Source organism: Vipera ursinii, assembly GCF_947247035.1.
Source record: "Vipera ursinii genome assembly, chromosome: 2".
Taxonomy (NCBI): domain Eukaryota; kingdom Metazoa; phylum Chordata; class Lepidosauria; order Squamata; family Viperidae; genus Vipera; species Vipera ursinii.
Window position 1 is genome coordinate 45,163,609 of NC_139513.1, and position 21,297 is coordinate 45,184,905.

General features: G+C 39.7%; 1 protein-coding gene across 1 annotated transcript in view; it reads left to right on the forward strand.

The window, feature by feature from the left end:
• ITPR1 (inositol 1,4,5-trisphosphate receptor type 1) overlaps nucleotides 1-21,297 on the forward strand; it is a 248,806-nt gene that overhangs the window by 96,242 nt on the left and 131,267 nt on the right. The window contains exons 6-16 of the mRNA XM_083354087.1: nucleotides 4,210-4,368; nucleotides 5,300-5,398; nucleotides 5,538-5,621; nucleotides 5,711-5,857; nucleotides 8,328-8,423; nucleotides 13,183-13,337; nucleotides 14,893-14,992; nucleotides 17,954-18,114; nucleotides 18,548-18,689; nucleotides 18,783-18,941; nucleotides 20,286-20,458. Of these exons, the coding sequence (XP_083210213.1) occupies nucleotides 4,210-4,368; nucleotides 5,300-5,398; nucleotides 5,538-5,621; nucleotides 5,711-5,857; nucleotides 8,328-8,423; nucleotides 13,183-13,337; nucleotides 14,893-14,992; nucleotides 17,954-18,114; nucleotides 18,548-18,689; nucleotides 18,783-18,941; nucleotides 20,286-20,458 (1,475 nt within the window). The remainder of the gene's footprint in view (nucleotides 1-4,209; nucleotides 4,369-5,299; nucleotides 5,399-5,537; nucleotides 5,622-5,710; nucleotides 5,858-8,327; nucleotides 8,424-13,182; nucleotides 13,338-14,892; nucleotides 14,993-17,953; nucleotides 18,115-18,547; nucleotides 18,690-18,782; nucleotides 18,942-20,285; nucleotides 20,459-21,297) is intronic.

The following is a 21,297-nucleotide window of genomic DNA, read 5'->3' on the forward strand; positions in this document are numbered from 1 at the left end:
AGCCACTGCTTGTGCGACCAAAGGTGAGGGATCTCATTCAATAACTTTTGGGATGTTACAGGTTTCTCCCACCATGTTAACTCTTCAGACTATGTCTCCCTTAAGCATTCAGATTCTGGGAGAGAGAGAGATCCTATGATGATGGGAAGCACTTATACTGCCTTCCTTTGTCCCAGAGTAAGTTACTGGGTATTGGCAACGAAGAAACAGAATTGTAACACAGAATTAGGGCTTTGGGGAGTGATCTGCCTGAACACCTGCAGGACAGCTAAAGGGATATGCCAGTTCGTCCAGTCTCTTGCTCTGTTTCATCAAATAAACTGGCTACTAAACATTCAGGCTCCAGTGTCAGAATGTAGATTTGATTCTGCAGTTATTTCTGCTGAAATGACGTTGTGAGAGGGGGAGGGAGGTCCGCGGGAGACCACTGTTTCTCAGATAGTCGGGTGTGAGTCTCTCTTTGTGAGATTTGGCTCTGGGGCGCAGTTGGGCTTGCTGCTGGTGTACATTTCGCCTAGTCGCACAGCGGCAGCCCTGCCCGAGCTGCTCGATATCCTCTCGGGTTTGGTGGTTGAGTTTCCCAAACTTATAGTTTTGGGAGACTTCAATCTACCATCCCTGGGAGGTTCATCTGAGCTAGCTCGGGAGTTCATGGCTTCCATGACAGCCATGGACCTGACGCAAGTAATTTCAGAACCAACTCATGAGGGAGGCCGCACCCTTGACCTGATTTTTTTATCTAGACGGTGGTTGGATGATCTTGGTGGGGGCGCTCCATTTATTATGCCCCTGTCATGGACCGATCATCATCTCCTGCGGCTGGTCTTTCGTTTTGCCACCCTCTGCCGTGGGGGCACGGAGCCAATTAGATGGTACCGCCCCAGACGCTTAATGGATCCTGATAGATTCCAAGCGGCGCTGGGATCCCCACCTGCCTCCATTGCTCACAGCTCGGCGGATGCCTTAGTGGAAGCCTGGGAAAGGGCAGCCACTGAGGCACTTGACCGGGTTGTACCCTTGCGGCCCCTGACCCGGCGCAGATCCCAGCGAGCTCCATGGTTCTCCGCGGAGCTCCGGGAGATGAAGCATCGGAAACGGGGCCTAGAGAGCTGTTGGAGGTCTAGCCGATCCGAACCCGACCGGTTGTGGTTAAGAACCTATATTAGGTCTTATCTCGCAGCGATGAGGGTGGCGAGGTGTAATTACTTCTCCACCCTCATCGCGTCCGCAGATAATCGCCCGGCCGCCCTGTTTAGGGTGACTCGCTCACTTCTTAATCAGGAGGTGAGGGAGGATCCCTTGCAGGGTCGTGCCGAGGAATTTAGTCAGCATCTGTCGGATAAAATTGCTCGGATTTGGACCGGTTTGGACTCCAACTGGGCAGAGTCAGGCGATCAGGACACGGGCGGTCTTGTCAACGTTACCTGGGAAGAGTTTGATTCTGTGACCCCTGATGAAGTGGACAGGATTATGGGAAGGCTGAGCTCCTCCACATGTTTGTTGGACCCGTGCCCTTCCTGGCTGGTTTATGCAGCTAGGGAGAGGACACGAGGCTGGCTCCAGGCGGTTATATCTGCTTCCTTGAGTGAGGGCTATTTCCCCGCCGTCTTGAAGGAGGCGGTGGTGAGACCTCTCCTCAAGAAGCCTGCCTTGGACCCAGCTGTATTGAACAACTTTCGTCCAGTCTCCAACCTTCGCTTTCTTGCGAAGGTTGTCGAGAGTGTGGTGGCGCATCAGCTTCCTATGGTCCTGGATGAAGCGGATTATCTGGACCCCTACCAACCGGGTTTCAGGCCTGGGTACAGCACGGAGACGGCATTGGTCGCTCTGGTGAATGATCTCTGGAGGGCTCGGGACAGGGGACATTCCTCTGTCCTAGTCCTATTAGACCTCTCGGTGGCTTTCGATACCATCGACCATGGTATCTTGCTGCGGCGTCTCAGGGGATTGGGAGTGGGAGGCACAGTTCTTCAGTGGTTCTCCTCCTATCTCCTGGGACGCTCTCAGTCGGTGTTGGCAGGGGGGCAGAGATCGGCCCCTAGGTCTCTCGTTTGTGGAGTTCCTCAGGGGTCGGTTCTCTCGCCTCTCCTGTTCAACATCTACATGAAACCACTGGGTGAGATCATTCGTGGTTTCGGAGTTGGGTATCATCAATATGCCGATGATACCCAACTTTTCTTTTCGACCCCAAACCACCCCAGTGATGCCCTCGCTGTGATGTCCCGTTGCCTGGAGGCGGTTCGGGTCTGGATGGGGAGGAACAGACTTCAACTCAACCCTGACAAGACTGAGTGGCTGTGCATTCCGGCATCCCGGGACATTCAAAATGTTCCATCTCTTTCTATGGGGGGTGAGCTTTTACCCCCCATGGATAGGGCTCGCAACTTGGGAGTCCTCCTAGATTCACGGCTTACCCTGGAAGATCATATAGTGGCCGTGACTAGGGGGGCTTTCGCCCAGGTTCGCCTGGTGCGCCAGTTGCGGCCCTATCTGGACCGGGATGCCTTGTGTACGGTCACTCATGCGCTCGTGACCTCTCGCCTTGACTACTGTAATGCTCTCTACATGGGGCTTCCCTTGAAGACCACTCGGAGGCTCCAACTGGTACAGAATGTGGCCGCGAGAGTTGTCTTGGGAGTTTCCCGGTACTCCCATGTTACACCTTTGCTCCGCGAGCTGCATTGGCTACCAGTTGTCTTCCGGGTGAGGTTCAAGGTCTTGGTTATGATCTTTAAGTCCTTACATGGCATGGGTCCAGGTTACCTCGGGGACCACCTGCTGCCGGCGTCAACTCCCCTCCGCCCTGTGCGTTCCCACAGAGAGGGCCTCCTCAGGGTGCCTCCAGTCAGGGAATGCCGACTGGTGGCCCCCAGGGGGAGAGCCTTCTCTGTGGGCGCTCCGGCATTATGGAACCAACTGCCGGTGGAGCTCCGGATGGCATCAGACCTCCGAACCTTCCGTCGCGGCCTGAAGACCCACTTATTTGAATTAGCTGGTCTGGCCTGATGGGGGATTATGGGTTTTAAATTGTTGTTTTAGAATGGTATTATTGTTTTAATTGGGCATTGGTTTAATCTTTTTTAACTTTTGTATTGTTATTTATATATGCCCTGTGAACCGCCCTGAGTCCCCAGGGAGAAGGGCGGTATACAAATTAAATAAAACCTAAACCTAAACCTAATTTTCTCATGTTTTTTCTTTGCTAAAATTACTGTCTGGTAGAAGCTTTTTGAGATTATGGTTTTTCCAAGTTCCACAAGTTCTGGCTTTATTGATACAGGAGGACTGAGTGGTGCTGGGGAGTTGAATTATTTCCCAGTGTCAACATTGTACATTAATAATAATAATAATAATAATAATAATAATAATAATAATAATAATAATAAATTAATAATAATAATAATAATAATAATAATAATAATAATAATAATAATAATAATAATAATAATATAGTTGGAAGGGATCTTGGAGGTCATCTAGTCCAACCCCCTGCTCAGGCAGGAAACCCTATACCATTTCAGACAAATGGCTGTCCAGTCTCTCTTCTTAAAAAACTTCCAGTGTTGGAGAACTCACTGCTTCTGGAGGCAGGTTAGGGTTAGGGTTATTAATTTAACACTGAAACATTCTTTTAATACTTTGAGAGAGTCATAGGAGTACTGGCTTCAGTAACATTTTAAAAAAATCCAATTTAAAGTGCTTTCTATGTCATGAAAATTGTTGGCAAATTGTTAGAGTGAAAGGTTTTAGAAGAAAAAAAGGCTGATAAACATATTAAACATCTGCTTGCCAAGTGCCATTTACCAACGATTCTGTATGGCTGATGTAACTATACAAGTCTCCAACAAGTCTCCCTAAAGTGGGAAATATCACTGCAGCTGTAGAAAATTGTGGGTAGAATGCTCAACTGCTCCATATCATTGTGCATTATAATATGAACAGTACAGGAATTTTAAAAGCATCAGTGAATTACATTTGCACTTCGAGCAATAATCAGCTGCTAAGGTATGGTTTGGGTAACCACTGCTGCATATGCCACAATGCAGTGATTTCTCACATTACCCCATTACTTATGATTCCTAATTGCTGTGTACATTGGACTAAGCCAAAAGCAAACCAAATGATGATCTATACAAATGTCAACCTTCTGAATAATTATTGCAGCAGGTAGAACTATTTTAATTTGTTGTTGCTTTTCCTTCCTTCCAGCTTCTTCATTTAAAAAGCAACAAATACTTAACAGTAAATAAGAGACTTCCAGCTCTACTAGAGAAGAATGCTATGAGGGTGACCCTAGATGAGGCTGGCAATGAAGGCTCCTGGTTCTATATACAACCTTTCTACAAACTGCGTTCTATAGGAGATAGTGTAAGTTTGCAGAACTGCCAGGGAAAATGGTTTGTAATATGAAATGTTAAATGTTTTCTTCATCACTTACTTTCTTGTAATTAATTAAATGCACTGTTTATATAATGCAGTGGTGCTTCTCCGTGCCATCCTATGAAAACAATTGTGCACGAGAGAAAGAAATTTACTACAAAAACAAATGTTTTGAAAACGAACATTTTTAAAGAGTAGGACAGTAACTGTTTAGATTTGGAATGATTATGAAAATGATGTCATTCCATTCACTTAAGAATTCCTGTGCTGGATATTGTAGTTTATATCAATCCATCGATAATCATTTACTTATTGCAATAAATATTAGCCTCAAGGCTTCACAAAACTCTTTTCACTCTTTCTGTTCATGACTGTCCAGTGCACCACAAGCAATACTGATTTGTTATTTAATGCATTTAATTACTTGCTTTATTAAATTCATTCAGTTTATTTTAAGTCAGTTATTTGTGCCATGCTTCAGCAACTCGTTCAATTCATGTGTACCAAAAATTGTTATTGCAGTATATCAAAATAAAAATAGTATACTCAACTTTGCCAATCCCTGAAAGAATTAGCAAGGCTAAAGCTAGGGAGGGAATTCCCTAAAATCTCTGTGTGTCATCATCCCCAAAGTATTCTCTCCAGTCACTAGCTTCCTAATCTTAGATGGTACTTGAGGACAATTTCTAAAGATGATCTTGTTATATGAACAAAAGCACATGGAGGATGTCCTGAATGGGATGGCTTAAATAAACAATATTATTTTTACTTAAAATGTTTCTTTATTTTCTTAATACATTTGATAACCTAATGATGTTCATTTCCAAATAAATTTGCAGCCATTTCCAGTGGTCATAGCTTTATACAACATTGCCTTTGTAATGGTAGATAAAAATGAAATTGAAACCTTGTTTTTCAGGTGGTCATCGGGGACAAGGTAGTCTTAAATCCTGTTAATGCTGGCCAGCCTCTGCATGCCAGTAGCCATCAACTGGTGGATAATCCGGGCTGCAATGAGGTAGGTTAAGAGCTCATGAGAGTTAGAAATAAATGAGGTGACATTTAGTTTTCCACAAAATTGTCAAGAGGGACAATTAATTGCAGATCACGGTGTGTCTTTGTATAGTTGTTTTATCTGTGGCATTCTGTTTTTATAGGTAAATTCAGTGAATTGCAATACAAGCTGGAAAATAGTTCTTTTTATGAAATGGAGTGACAATAAGGACGATATTCTAAAAGGAGTAAGTTGAAAAATGTACCTCATCACTAGGCTTTTCACAAAAACACGACCTCGATATTTCTGTTGATTGATCTTTCATTGTCCTTATAGGGGGATGTGGTACGGTTGTTCCATGCAGAGCAGGAAAAATTTCTTACTTGTGATGAACATCGAAAGAAGCAACATGTTTTTCTGAGAACTACCGGGAGGCAGTCAGCCACATCTGCAACTAGCTCAAAAGCTCTGTGGGAAGTTGAGGTAAAGATGGGATTAAAAATAGCTAATGTGGCTTTGTAATGAATATTCCTACACTGAGGATTTCAAACCTTGATGAAAAGCTGAAAGCTGTGCTGGAACACAGATTGCTCTGTTCTCGATTATCATATTTCTAACATGGCAGGATTGTTTCCTATAGAATACATAACCAAATAGGTTTTGCTCCAGGATGGATTAGGATGCTCCCAGTGAATAAAAGATAAATTAGATTTGAGTTTTGATTGTATTCTTGGTGCTCTTTATTCTGCAGCTGGATGTTCACACGGTGTGTTGCTCTTGAGCAATGGAAAATAAAACATTGATGTCTTCCAAAGCAAACAATAGTGCTACCTATTAATAGAAGTGGTTTTGCTTGAAATTATTTTATTTGCAGTAAAACAAAATAGCATGTTTGTTTTCATACAATTATCTTATTTAAGATTCCACAAAGAAGAGCACAACAATTCATCTTCTATGAATGCAGCCATGACAGTTTCAGCTAGTATCGCTATACTGTATGTTACAAAGAAATTCACCCTTTCATTATTTATACACTTTCTTCAAGAGGTCCTTGAAGAAGTCCACCAGAAATGGCAATTATTGCAAGAGAGAGCAACATTTTAGGGCCATACAAATATCCAGGGGAAATGGAAAGGACTGTAACAATGGGACATTGTTACAAAGGAAGAGGCCATTTCACACAAATAGATCTAGTTTTTAGGACACTATATATCTGTGGCTTTTATTTGTTTGGTAGGAAACGTTTCAGACAATTTGAATCCCAGGGGTTATTCAGGGCCTGTTTGTGGTCTTGGGATCATAGATTACCTATCTCTAGTTTATTGCTTTTGTAATGTATGGAACATAGTTCTCAAATAACTTCTGGAATAGAATTCTTCCTATTCCATTTGATAGCAACTCTTATCTAATATTAGCAGAGTCTGTTCCTTCTTTAAAATCAACCACACAGTAGTTATCAAAGCCATCCTATGTATATCTACTGAAAAATCTCAAAAGCCAACAGTCTTACTTCCAGATAAGAGTGTATGGGATGGCAGCTATAGTCACCAGCTATTCCAAGCATATATTTGGAAAAAGCTATATAGTAGTGCACAGAATGGATCTCCCCTTTGTGTTTCACAATCCAGTATAAGAGGTGAGCTTTGACAAGACAAATGCTTTTAATAAAATTAACTTGCATATATTTTAATTTTGTTTTTTCTCTTTCAAGGGATATATTCGTTATTAAGACATATTTTGAGTAATCAATGTATTATCTTGGTCTTGTTCCAGAAAATGATTGTATTGTTATAATAGATATATTGGAAATTAAAAGATCATATAAAGACAATTTTCCCATGCTAATATAGAAGTTGGAGCTATTTAGAACACAAGTGGAAGCACAAACTGATTTCAAAACTAATGGAGGCATGTGCATAGTCATCTAATGGATATTAACTTGATGTCTAGCAGTAGTGACATCAAAAGATCTCATATAATGATGTAATTATGCAGATTATGTACATTACAAATTTACATTATTTGTACAATGAATGCAATGTAATTTCCTGTGGATGTCCATGGACACATCTGTGTGAAGGAATTCTGTTGGTCTCATATATCAATATTTATCGACACCAACATATGTAAACAGATATTTTCCTTCTCCTTTTCTGCACTGATAGAGTCTCTGCACAGACATACGGTAGACTATACAGCTGGTCATTTCCCACTATGTCCATAAATATTATGAGTGTTCATATGAATATATATGTTATATCTCTGGAGTCATTCAGTAAACATTTCTTTTAAACAGATTGAAAAACTCACTCAACAAATACAACCAAATTTGTGCTTGTAAATGTTTCAATTTTTATCAAGCAGTTAAAAAAAAGTAAACTCCAAAGTGATTAAAACTGTTTGGTTTAATCAAATCCATAAAAGGCTACATTTACAGTTCTGAGTTCAGTGGAATCCCATAACACCTAGCTGTTTGCAAGAGACTACAAAAATGTCAGTTTTTGCCATCTACTCACATGCACAAATCCCCACTGCTGTCCAGCATATATATGCATAATCTCAAGATCTTTCCTTGGTCTAGAGAAAAATTTAACCAGCATCAGTTATCTGTAATGTCTCCCACTGTCCATGGGACACCAATTTGCCACCCTCATTGAAAGCAACTGGGCACAACTATTGAATATTTTTGATTTAGAAAGTATACTTTCTAAATACAACATTATAAATAAGTTGAAGTAACCATGGATGAGTCTTATTATTCCCCTTTGTTTTCTAGCTAATGTTTTGTAGCTAACTTAAGATCTTGTTTTGTTATTCCCTTTTCATTTTTTTCTAAATTACTATTTTAGCCATTTTGTTGACAACCCTATCTGCTTAAGGAGAAATGACAAATACTGTTCAGAAAGGCAGTTCTCAAGGATTCTCAGAAAGTATTATTATTATTACTTTATAGGTAGTACAACACGATCCTTGCCGTGGTGGTGCAGGCTATTGGAATAGCCTTTTTCGGTTTAAACATCTTGCTACTGGACATTATTTAGCAGCTGAGGTATGTATCACAGAAAATCTCTTATGAAACTTTTTCTCTAACAACCTGATTTCTTATGTTCAAGTTACAGATACATTTACCAGGTAACCATCAAGAGTTGCAAACAATTAGAAAACTGATGTGTTATTTGGAAAGATCAAATACCAGTCAATACCATGGGCATTTATTTGGAAGAAAATGTGCTAAAATCTATGCCAATTACTTTTTGTTACTACTGCTTGGATACACCTTCTATTAATAGAAACCAGTACTGAAAAAAAATGGCCCCATCTTTCCACTTAATGAATGGAGATATTTACATATCACCTATAACTTTGCTGTTTTTGAAATGATCTTACATGTCTCGTAGATTTTTTCCTTTCGATCTTTTGGAGTGTTTGCTTTGATTTTTATGAGTGAATTACGTAGCATGGAGCTTTCTAAGTGTGTAATATTCATACAATAAATATATTTTACTACAGTACTTAGATTTTGAGAAGGGGAAGTCCACTTGGCTTTCCCCTCCCCTTCTTTCTTCTCTTCTGCTTGTGATTCTCTTCTGTCAGATTAAATCCTAACTATGTGGAAGCTAACCAGGAATATCAGTCTTCAGTAAGTGTAGGGAAGAGAACCCTCAATCAAAAAGTGTTCACCAATGTTCAAATTGCTGGGATAACAGGAAGGGAGGCTGTTAATGGAATCTACGTGCTCCATCTCCTGTCTCTGAATTTTGGTCTAATTATGGCCTTCATGTGCCCTTTCAGTTTCCAATGTAATGATGTAACAGGGACAAGTCTCTACTGACTGTCCAGCAATTTGAACATTGCTCCTGGTAGGACAGGGGTGTCAAACTCAATTTCATTGAGGGCCGCATCAGCATTGTGGTTGCCCTCAGGGGGCCGGGTGGGTGTGGCCTGGGTGGGCGTGGCTAGAGTGCATATGGCCTACTGGGTGGGCATGGCCAGCTCTGCATCGTTCGCATCAAGGGTGCCTATGGGGGCTTGGGCAGGAGTGGGACAGATCTGAGGGTCTCTGGCAGGAGGAGGGTCTCTGGGCCAGGGCCAAGGCAGTGGGGGGCGTTCCCTCACTGTTTCCAGGATGGCTTCGTGGGCCGCATGTAACCACTTCGCGGGCCAGATCCGGCCCCCAGGCCTTGTGTTTGACATGTCTGTGGTAGGATCTTTACTGGTAAGCAAGGGGACAAATCAAGGCTGCAAATGATACAGAGCAGTGATGGCGAACCTTTTAGAGACCGAGTGCCCAAATTGCACTTATGTATCATCAGGTGCCGGTTGGGTGTGGCCAGTTGGGTGGGCGTGGCTGCGGTGGTAATGGCAGACTGGGTGGGCCTAAAAAGTTCGATCAATTTCAACATTGCGAGATCTTTTTTTTTCCCGCAAGAAGTTGAAATTCATTGATTGATTGAACCTTTTTTTTTTGCACACGGTGGTGGAGGCCTAAGTGAAAAGGTTTTATAAAACCCATCTGAAGGCCTAGGACTGAGGCGATGGCACGCGTGCCCACAGAGAGGGCTCTGCGTGCCACCTGTGGCACGTGTGCCATAGGTTCGCCACCACGGATATAAAGCAAAGATTCTTCATGGTATTACAATGCTAAGTATTGCAATTAATGGATATTGAAATCTAGGCTATAATAATTTTATATACTTAGGCAAGCAAATTTAAGTTTATTCTGGTCACTTTAAATTATATCAACCTCTGAGCAATCTTGTATTTTTTTTAAGTAGGATTGATTATCCGTGGGGCACAAGCACTTGAAAAATGAACACTATACAAATTTGCACTGTGTAGTGTGTATATGAAAGAGCTACTGTATTTCAGATAATAATGTCCAGTTGGAACATTGGGATGTTGAGAAGAAAGAAGGAATTGCAATTTTAATTCAGGAGGTTTATCTGGAATTTTATGGAAACTATTTGTGGTTTCTCTTTGTTTATGTACAACAAATCTCAGATTCTTTGATATCAGGAAATGTCAAGGCTTACAGAAAATACTGGTGGAAAGTAAGAAAGGCAAAGAAGAGATTGTTGGTTTTATTTGTTTTTTTAGTTAGTTTTCCTTCACTCTACAATCCCATGAAAACTGCCCTAGAGAGGAACAGTATTGCATTAGAGCACCATAAGGAGGGTGGGAATTGATGAATATTTCTTTTCCCCTCATTCCACCAGCAGAATAGGGCTTTGTTCATGGGAAATGTGATTGGCACCCCTAGGAAAGTGAATAGAATGCCACTGGTTATTGTCATTTAACCTATTTGGTAAATCCAGAAATGATTGAACAGGTGACCAGTGTAGATGAACAAACACAGTCTTCATTAGCTGTTTCTTGAGAGAAGAAGCTAAAATGGTCATATCTAGAAAAGAAATAACAGCGTAACAGAGTTGGAAGGGACCTTGGAGGTCTTCTAGTCCAACCCCCTGCTCAGGCAGCAAACCCATGTATTATTTTAATATGGTTATAGTGACAGAACATAGCCAAATCTAACTAATTGCATAAAAGATTACACTATGGGTACTTGGATGGATGAGCACCAGGAAACCTATAGGCTGTTGATTATAATTGATTATAATTGATTTATAAAGAGCCTTGGTGGAGCAGTGGGCTAATGCCTCCTTAAGTAACACCAGCTGCCTGCAATTAGTGCAGGTTCGCATCCCACCAGGCTCTAGGTTGACTCAGCCTTCCATCCTTCCGAGGTAGGTAAAATGAGGACCCAGATTGTTGGGGGCAATTAAGCTGACTTTGTAATAATGCCGCTTGGGTGTGTGTGAAAGCCCTAATAAGCAGGCATATACATAGAATGAAGGCTACTGCTAAGCTTGTAAGCCGCCCTGATTCTTCAGAGAAGGGCGGGATATAAATGGAATTAAAATAAAATAAAATAAAATAATAATCTAAATTGAACAAACACCTATAAAATAGTAATGGCAAAGTACATCTGCATTTTTCCCAAGAAAAGTATTCTTGGTTAGTTACCAGCAATCAGGTTTGATGGTAAAGGAGATCTTTCATGTACTTCAGTACCCTTATAATGAAAAATTATAAGTACTTTCATGTACTTCAGTACCCTTATAATGAAAAATCAATGACTCTTGGACAACAAATCAAATCAACAAATGGTTATTTATGGCACAAAACCTATCATGGAGAAGTATCTTCTATCAAACTGCCATTTTTCATTACTTGCTTTCCTCCACCAGAAGGCAAAATTAAAGTAAGATAAATGTAAAGGCATCCTTCAAACTGAACAATCCTTGTTAGACACATCCGAGCAGTTATCTTGACAACAGTACAAATATGGTTTGCCATTTCCACCATATTTTTCAACTTTCCATATGGAGCGTCCAAGTGCATAAATAACTATAAGTGCACATATGTATTTCTAATATTTTTGGCTACTTAAACTCATGGCTGTAAAGGAACAGCAATATTTTTTTTCCAAAGAACACATTGTTCTGCTTTTTTGTAAAGGAGATTGTTTTTCCCCTCCACTTCAGTCATTCAGCCTCTTTAGGTGCCTTTCATTTGAATCATATATCTTTTACCAAGCTCTGCGCTTGGCAGGAATGCTGGGAAAAATGCAGCATAGCTGATACATGCACCTTTTGGTAAAGTGCTTCCAGTTTTGACATATCTAATACATTCATTATGTTTTGTACTAATTGTATTAAATTGCATGAAAATTCATGTGGTTGGTTGAAGCTAACATTTTTTTCAGGCAATTCCTTAATGAAAAATGAAGAGGTTCAGGAATAGCCTCTTGTGACATATGGAGGACACACTCCATATTATCTTACGACATATGAAGGATCTACTTGTACTTACAGTAACTCATTTTGTGTATGTGCTACCATAGAACGTTCTTCAGATATCATCGCAGAAGTGAAAAACTTATTTTTAATGTATTATTGCTGTGCTGTAATCCAGCTTTCTAAGCATTCTTGTTTCAGGATGCAATTTTGATATTTTCCTTTGTTTCTTATTCTCCCCCAAATCTGCGATTTCTAATTAAAATATGATTCTGTGGTTTTACTGTAAAATTTGCATCCATAATAATAGTACCCCATAAATACTTACCAGTAAAATTAATATAGCTATTAATGTTTGATCATTATTTAAAAGCTATTAGATGTCTTTAAATTGAAGTCTAGATCATGGGATAATTTCTTAATTGCTATAAATGCATGTATTAAGCTATGGTTTGTTGTACATGTTATAAACAAGCCAGTATGAGTTTTGTAGACTTATGAGCATGACACTTTTTATCAGATCTTGATTTTCTTTAACTTTTTAGCACTTTTTGCTTTGGAATCATAAAGATTGATGAATGATTTTAAGGGTTATTAAGGAACAGAAAATGAAGCCAGGAGTAAACTTGGTAATTATAAACTACATTAGCGTATTACCATATCATACTAAACTAAATTGCAGTCTGTAAGTGAACACTAGCATAATTTTTTTACTAAAACAAGCCATGCTTTATTCACTGATGGCATTTATCTCATGAAGCCAAAATAGAAACAAAATCTATTATGCTTTAGTACAATATGTGAATGTAGTCAAGGTTTTACAGATAACTGAGCATGATGGTAGCTTTTGTACAAGATTGATTAAATCATGAGAGTTAGTGATATGTAGCGTTATATGGTTTCTAGGCCTACACTTGAAATGGAAGCTTGAATTCCAAGACTGAGTTTCTGCATAGTTGTATCTCAAAAATCGTCTTTGCAATTTTGTCTGATTTGAAATTCTCTCCACAGCTGGATCCTGACCAAGATGCAGACAGAAGAGGACTCCATAATACTTCAGAGAAGATGGCATATTCTTTAGTCTCTGTGCCTGAAGGAAATGACATTTCTTCCATTTTTGAGCTTGATCCCACCACACTGCGAGGAGGAGACAGCTTAGTCCCAAGGTATGATGATAAGAATAATCAAGACATGTGCGTGTTTGTAACTGAGATGAGTTCAATTTACCTAGGCAGATCATCACAAAGAACAGCATTTTAGTAGAAATAAATTGATTAAATTTGAACTTAAGGTTCACTTTATATGATTATTTTTAAAAAAATTGTAAACCACCCTGTTCATTCCAGCTTGGCATATAGCAAAGCAAGAAACATCAAACATTGCAACAATGAAATAATAACAAATTAACCACAACTGATCTCCAAAGGAATGCTTGAACCTATAATCCTTGCAATACGCAAGGAAAGTCAATGCCAAATGTACCTGCAGGGAAAAAGTCTTCCAAAGCACGAGGGCTGAAAAGGACTGCCAACTGGCCCATATTCCATGAACCTTGGGAAGATTTTAGACCTTCAATGAGCTCTCTCTCTTTTAATAAGGCTTTCCCTGGTGCATATTAATGCTACATTGTAAACATTAAATAACAGAATTCTGTGGGACAGATGAAGAACAGAGACCTGACCCTACTTTGTGTTTGACATTATCCAACAAGAAACCATTTAGTAGCTTCAGCAGGAACGGAATTGTGATTGGGTCCAAAGCAATTCAATGCAAACTTCCTCTGTTCCCAGATATTCCTAAGGGACTTTTTCTCTACCAGAAATATATGTAGATTTTGGTCACAAAAGTACATTAAGACAGGGGTCCCCAACCCCTGTCCTTGGACTGGCACCAGTCCAGAGCATGCTGGAAACTGGGCCGTACAAACAAGCCCCATTTGCAGGATGCAGGCAGCACACAAAACCATGCCCCCTCTGGTCCATGAAAAAAACTCCACTGAACAGGTCCCTAGTGCCCAAAAGGTTGGGCACCTCTGCATTAAGAGTTGTGAATCTAGTCTGAGTTCTTAGTAAATAAACAAGTGACATCTGGGTCAGAAGCCTGAACATTTTTAAAAAAAATAATAGGGATGCTAAACTAGCTTCATTTCAAACTGTTTCAAGTGCAACATTTCATTGACATGAAATGGAATAGTCTGAATAGTTTCTAACTGCTAATGTTTGAAACAGCTCTTTCTAAGCTCAAGGTACTTCATGTCATGCTTGAATCAGCAGTTTTGTACTTAAATGTTTTATGAAATTTTGTGTTCAGAGCAGGCAGATATGAAACATTTTCCATAATCCATTAATCCCTTGGTATGAACTGGGCATTTGAATGGGCCCTTAAAAAATGGAGTGATGCTTAAAAAAACAGAAGCAAGATGTTCCAGAAGCAAATTTAAATCTAAAACTTTTATCAGTGACTTCAGATTTAAATAGATGCTGGCAGTATTGTCTGGGATAGATATTCCAGCTAAAAAAATATTTTTTATTTACTCTTCAAAGAAGCATTTTAATGCAAAGTGCCCGGTTGAATTCAGCTTCATTCAGCACCATGCCATAAACTTCTATTGTTTAAAAAGTTCATTTTATTTCTTTTGTTTTGCATGAACATCTTGAGAAATTACTACACATTCCTGTGCATCAGGAATCTTTTTAATGTAAATGTATCTGGTCCTTTCAGGAACTCTTATGTCAGACTTAGACATCTATGTACAAATACCTGGGTTCACAGCACAAATATCCCGATAGATAAAGAAGAAGAAAAACCTGTGATGCTTAAAGTAAGTCCTTCAAGAAACTCACTTCAGATTATCACAAATTTGATCTACCAATAAAGGAAGAACATTTGTAGCTCAGGGTTGAAATTAAAGGCCCTTGATGCTTTCTGAGCTTGGTTGTTTTCTTGCAGATGATTCATCACCCAAACTAGGTAATATCATCAGAGCCAGTCCTGATGATGTTATCCAGTTTGGGTAATGAAACATCTGCAAGAAAACAGCAAAGCTCAGAAAGCTCCAAGGACCCCTCCAATTTGACCTAGTAGCCTTATTTATAAAGTAGCAATAATGTTTAATTGAGAACCAGTTTAGGGTAGTGTTAGGCATCAGGTTAGAAACCAGGAGAACACGAGTTCTAGTCCTGGTTGAGGCACTGAGCCAGTTTGGGCCAATCACTTTCTCTGAGCCCTGGGAAGAAGAAAGCAATGGCAAAGCACTTTGAAAACTTTTGCCTGGAGAAGTACATGAGCTTGCCTATGTAGATATTGCCACATGTCAAGTCTGACTGAAAACCCGAAAAACTTTATGAATTGCGTGTTTATAACTCACTCAGTGGGTTAGGATGCTGAGCTTGTCGATCAGAAGGTTAGCAGTTTGGCAGGTCGAATCCCGAGTGCCGCGTAACAGAGTAAACGCCTGTTACTCATCCCAGCTTCTGCCAACCTAGCAGTTCGAAAGCATGTAAAAATGCAAGTAGAAAAATAGGGACCACTACAGTGGGAAGGTAACAGCGTTCCGTGCGCCTTTGGCGTCTAGTCATGCCGGCCACATGACCATGGAGATGTCCTCGGACAAGCGCTGGCTCTTCGGCTTTGAAATGGAGATGAGCACCGGCCCCTAGAGTTGGAAATGACTAGCACGCATGTGCGGGGGAACCTTTACCTTTACCTTTACCTTTACCTAACTCACTGTAGGTTCAGTGTAGATACAACTTACAGCTAAGCGCAGTACAGTAAGTCAGTTAAATAAAGTACTACTGTTTAGCCTTGCTCATTACTGGGACAAGAGAATAACTTGGTATAAGAGCATGTCTTTGCAGGAAGATATGGATCACGGCACTTGCTCCCAATGACTTTTGCATCCCATAAATGATGCAAGCTGGTTTACTAATTTATTTCTAAGATTTGTAGGACTGCTCCACTAAAACTGTAACTCTGGACAGTATATTGACAAAACAAACAATATATATAAAAAAGTAGTAATAAACAATACAGTACATAAATATAAATTGCTGATAAATCATATAATAAAAGAACCACGAGGGGACTCCCACTCCTCTGGCCTCAATGCCTGAGAAAAGAGCCAGGTCTTAAAGGCTTTCCTAAAGGTAAGAAGAGTTGGGGGTCTCTCACATATCATAATCATGATAGTAAAGTTGGAAGGGACTTTGGAGGTCATCTAGTCCAGTCCCTTGCTCAGGCAGGAAACCCTATACCATTTGTCCAGTCTTTTCTTAAAAACCTCCAGTGTTGGAGCATTCACAGCTTCTGGAGGCAGGTTGTTCCACTGGTTAATTGTTCTAACTGTCAGGGGGAGATCATTCCAGGGAACAGGTTCAGCTACAAGAAAGGCACACTTCCTGGGTCCCATAAGATGACAAAATTTAAAAGAAAGAATCTGGAGCATGCTCTCCCCATGGAAGCATGTCCATGAGAGAATATGATCCCTCAAGTAGCCAGTCTTAAGCTATGAAAGGCTTTAAAGGTAATAACTAGCATCCTGAATTGCATGTGAAAGCCTATTGGGAGTCAGTGCATTACATGGGCATAACGAGATGTGCACATAATTATCTATGTTGCTGCATAAATGGGAAGCTTCTGAATATTTTACAAGGTAGCTCCATGTAGAGCTTGTGGTAATAGTCCAATTGGGAGATTAAAGGTAAAGGTAAAGGTTCCCCCGCATGCTAGTCGGGGTGCTAGTCGTTTCCGACTCTAGGGGCCAGTGCTCATCTCCGTTTCAAAGCCAAAGAGCCAGCGCTTGTCCAAGGATGTCTCCGTGGTCATGTGGCCGGCATGACTAGATGCCAAAGGCGTACGGAACGCTGTTACCTTCCCACTGTAGTGGTCCCTATTTTTCTACTTGCATTTTTACGTGCTTTCAAACTGCTAGGTTGGCAGAAGCTGGGACGAGTAACAGGCGCTCACTCTGTTACGGGGCACTTGGGATTCGACCCGCCAAACTGCCGACCTTCTGATCGACAAGCTCAGCTATATGTCTCAATCCTGTACTGATTATATAGACCCTGTGCTGATTGCTATCTTTTTGGATTGATGTACTTGGCAAACTTCCCCCTTATTGTAATAGCCTCAGTGGGTTAGGACGCTGAGCTTGTTGATCAGAAGGTCGGCACTTTGGCGGGTCGAATCCCGAGTGCCGCGTAACAGAGTGAGCGCCTGTTACTCGTCCCAGCTTCTGCCCACCTAGCAGTTCGAAAGCACGTAAAAAAAATGCAAGTAGAAAAAAAGGAACCACTACGGTGGGAAGGTAACAGTGTTCCGTGCGCCTTTGGCGTCTAGTCATGCCGGCCACATGACCACAGAGACGTCCTCGGACAAGCGCTGGCTCTTCGGCTTTGAAACGGAGATGAGCACCAGCCCCTAGAGTTGGAAACGACTAGCACGCATGTGCAGGGGAACCTTTACCTTTACTTTTAAACCTTATGATTATTTTTATATATTTTTTGTAGAATTAGGTTTTCTGCTAATGACAAAGAGGGGAACTATTTTTTTCTATAAAACTGGCATTCATGAATGTATTTGATGCATACAACTTTCCTAAATAAATAATTGAAATTCTTAAGATATGAGTTTCATGCTTCTCTTATAAAAAAAAAAGAAATTGAATTGTGCACTGCAGTGTTTCCTATTAAAATTTTAAGCAACATTTCTCTAATGCATTCCTTATCACCATTTCATTTGTTCTTGATTACTAAAACTGTATTTTTGTAAAAAAAAAAAAAAGATTGGCACCTCTCCTGTAAAAGAAGACAAAGAAGCTTTTGCCGTGGTACCAGTTTCTCCTGCCGAAGTTCGAGATTTAGACTTTGCAAATGATGCAAGCAAAGTACTGGGCTCCATTGCTGGCAAGTTGGAGAAAGGAACAGTAACTCAGAATGAAAGGAGGTAAGAGACTCATAATCTGCTTTAAACAGAATTACCATTCAAGAAATACAGCTTTTATATCCATTTTTGCAGCATCGATATCAAGCCTGCAATAGCCCCAGAAATATTTGCGGAGCTAAAAATGAAATAAAAATAAGCACTTTAACAAGGGCTAAAACTATATCAGATCACTCAATCTTCCAGAATTTCCAGGTTTGCATGAGTAATCTTGTGAGAGCATGTGAAGACCACAACCAGACTGAAAACCCTACATTATTTCAGGCAATAGAAAATATTGCTAAATTCATCTTGGATTTGGATTTCTTAAATATTTTTTAAGAATTTTAAGTATTTTTAAGACTGTGTTTGGATTAAATATTCTTAATACAGTATGTACCGGTTTCTCTAACTGAATGGAGTTACAAAATGCATTTATTTTAAAAAATCTCTCTAGATCTGTTACCAAGTTGCTTGAAGATTTGGTGTATTTTGTTACTGGTGGAACAAATTCTGGTCAAGATGTACTTGAAGTCATGTTCTCAAAGCCAAATCGAGAACGGCAAAAACTAATGAGAGAGCAAAATATTCTAAAGCAGGTAAACAACCACTGTAATTACTAAGAGCTTATACACATTTCTGATTGTGATGATAGAAAAGGTAATTTCTTCCTTCCTCAAATAATGCACCAGATTTTCAAGTTATTGCAAGCGCCATTTACTGACTGTGGGGATGGACCAATGCTGAGACTGGAGGAACTTGGAGATCAACGCCACGCTCCTTTCAGACATATCTGCCGGCTCTGTTACAGAGTGTTGAGGCACTCCCAACAAGACTACAGGAAAAATCAAGTTAGTAAAATTGGAAAGAACTTAAAATATTTAAGCTTACCAGGTGGCAGCACCTAGCTAGCCTTAGCCGATCTAAAAAAATAAACTGACCTGAAATGCTTTTGGATGGACCAAATCACCAGTAGATTGAGAAAGTGAACAAACATACCATGGCAAGCCACTTCTGTGCTGTTGACAAAAATCATAGTCACCAAGTTGGAAGGGACCATTTTTAGGCCACTAAATCCAAGCACCTGCTAAATGTCTAAATATTAATAAATACTTCAACTATTGTTGTCTATGGAGATTCCCATTCATCCAGGTCATGGTTGTCCCAAAGGTACTCTTTCAACAGGCAACTGGACTTTCTTGTTTTTCTCTGAAGACGTTTCACTTCTCATCCAAGAAGCTTCTTCAGCTCTTGACCAGATGGTGGGGAATGCTCTATGCAGAACTCCAAATGAAAACATCCCTCAGACATTGCTTGTCTCCTCTTTAACTCATCTAATGAAAATGAGTGCAGTGCGTTTGTGACACAGAACAGTCTTAATGTTAAGAAGAATAGTTCTCACTAATCACAATATACCTTTCCACTAACTTTACCATGATTTGCATTTGCAATCTGGAATGAGAGAAAACAGGTGGCAATCTTTTTTCTGTATGACCTTCTTCCATGTATGAGGAATGCTGTGGTTTCCCCTCTCAGCATCTTTCTCAAGTTTAAATACACCTAACTTTTTCAATCATTCTTACTCTCAATGCTTTTGTATGTGCCCGTTGTTTCTCTAAACTGTTCTTAAACTCCTGGGATTGGATGAAGTACTTCATGGAGATACTAAATAGAGATACTGCCAAGATTTGGAAATTATAATCCTGCTGTTCCCTGTTTGCAGCTATGTTGTGCTGCTTGCTTATTTTCTGTTTGCGTCCAACTACAGTCACAGGATCTTTTTCACAAGAACTAAGTAATCCTACATCATGCCAGATACATCCTATCCTATACCTGCACCTGATTTTTATTTCTTAACTGAAGAACTTTTCACTTTGGATTGGTTAAATGTGAAATCATCCCCTCATTCTATTTTGCGTGGATCTTCAATTTGCAAGCTTTCGCCCATCTGATATTTGGGCCTTCTATTTAAATGTAAAATAATTGTCAGCTGCTTAATGTGAAGTGGTTAAATTATTATTTAATTTGAATAGTAATTGAGCCAAGAATCAGGACTGAACATCTGGTTCAGTCTTAGAAATATGGCTTTTGATTAAGAACAAGAAATAAGTTTCTTAAATCTATAAAAATAAATGTTATAGCAGAATTAGCATTTATTTTCTTTCTCCCTTCCCCCTTTTTTAATACTTTGCAAGGAATATATAGCCAAGCAGTTTGGCTTCATGCAGAAACAAATTGGCTATGATGTCTTAGCAGAAGACACTATAACAGCCTTGCTCCACAATAATCGTAAACTGTTGGAGAAACACATCACAGCTGCTGAGATTGATACCTTTGTTAGCCTTGTAAGAAAAAACCGAGAACCCAGGTAAGCTTTTTAACCAATTCTTCTGTTAAAAAAATAAATAGAAGAGGCATAAACACTTTAATTGTGGCTCAGTTAGCAGTTTGGAGTTTATATGTTTGCTATTTTTTTCTGCCTTATTCTGTTGTTGTACTGTGATATCCCTCCTTATTGTCTGACTTCTAATAATCCCCAAGGTGTTAAACAGGTTATCCAAATACCTGTTCTTTGTGCTCAATCCCTATGGTTTCATGTTCTAGGGGAGATCCTTTTTAAAACCCTATTCTACCTTATATTATTATGAATCAGTATAGTTTGTACTAATAAAAATTTAGTATAGTTTATACTTTTGAGGGCTGAATGCAAGAAAATTTCATTTTAATGTATGCCAATTAGTGTACATTCAAAGTGACACTAAAGTTATTATTCTATTCTATTTATTGAAATGGAATCTGCTGCTATGTGAAAATGGATGCATCTTGGTTTTGTAAGTCTTAGCAATTTTTAAAATTTAAAGATTTATTTAAAAGGAGATATTAGATGATCAAAACTGGTAGATCAGCTAAAGGGTTTTGTAATTATTTATTTATTTATTTATTTATTTATTATTTATTAATTTAATTTATATACCGCCCTTCTCTCAAGAGACTCAGGGCGGTGAACAGGGCAATACATAAAAATAGGATACAAAAATTAAAATTATTAAAACATAATTAAACAATGCCCATAAATATTACAGATTTAAAATTTAAGTAATAATAAAATCCCACCCCGTCCCATCAGGCCAGGCCCGCTTGTTTAAAAAGATGGGTTTTAAGATCGCGCCGGAAGGAGCGGAGATCGGGCGCCATCCGGAGCTCTAC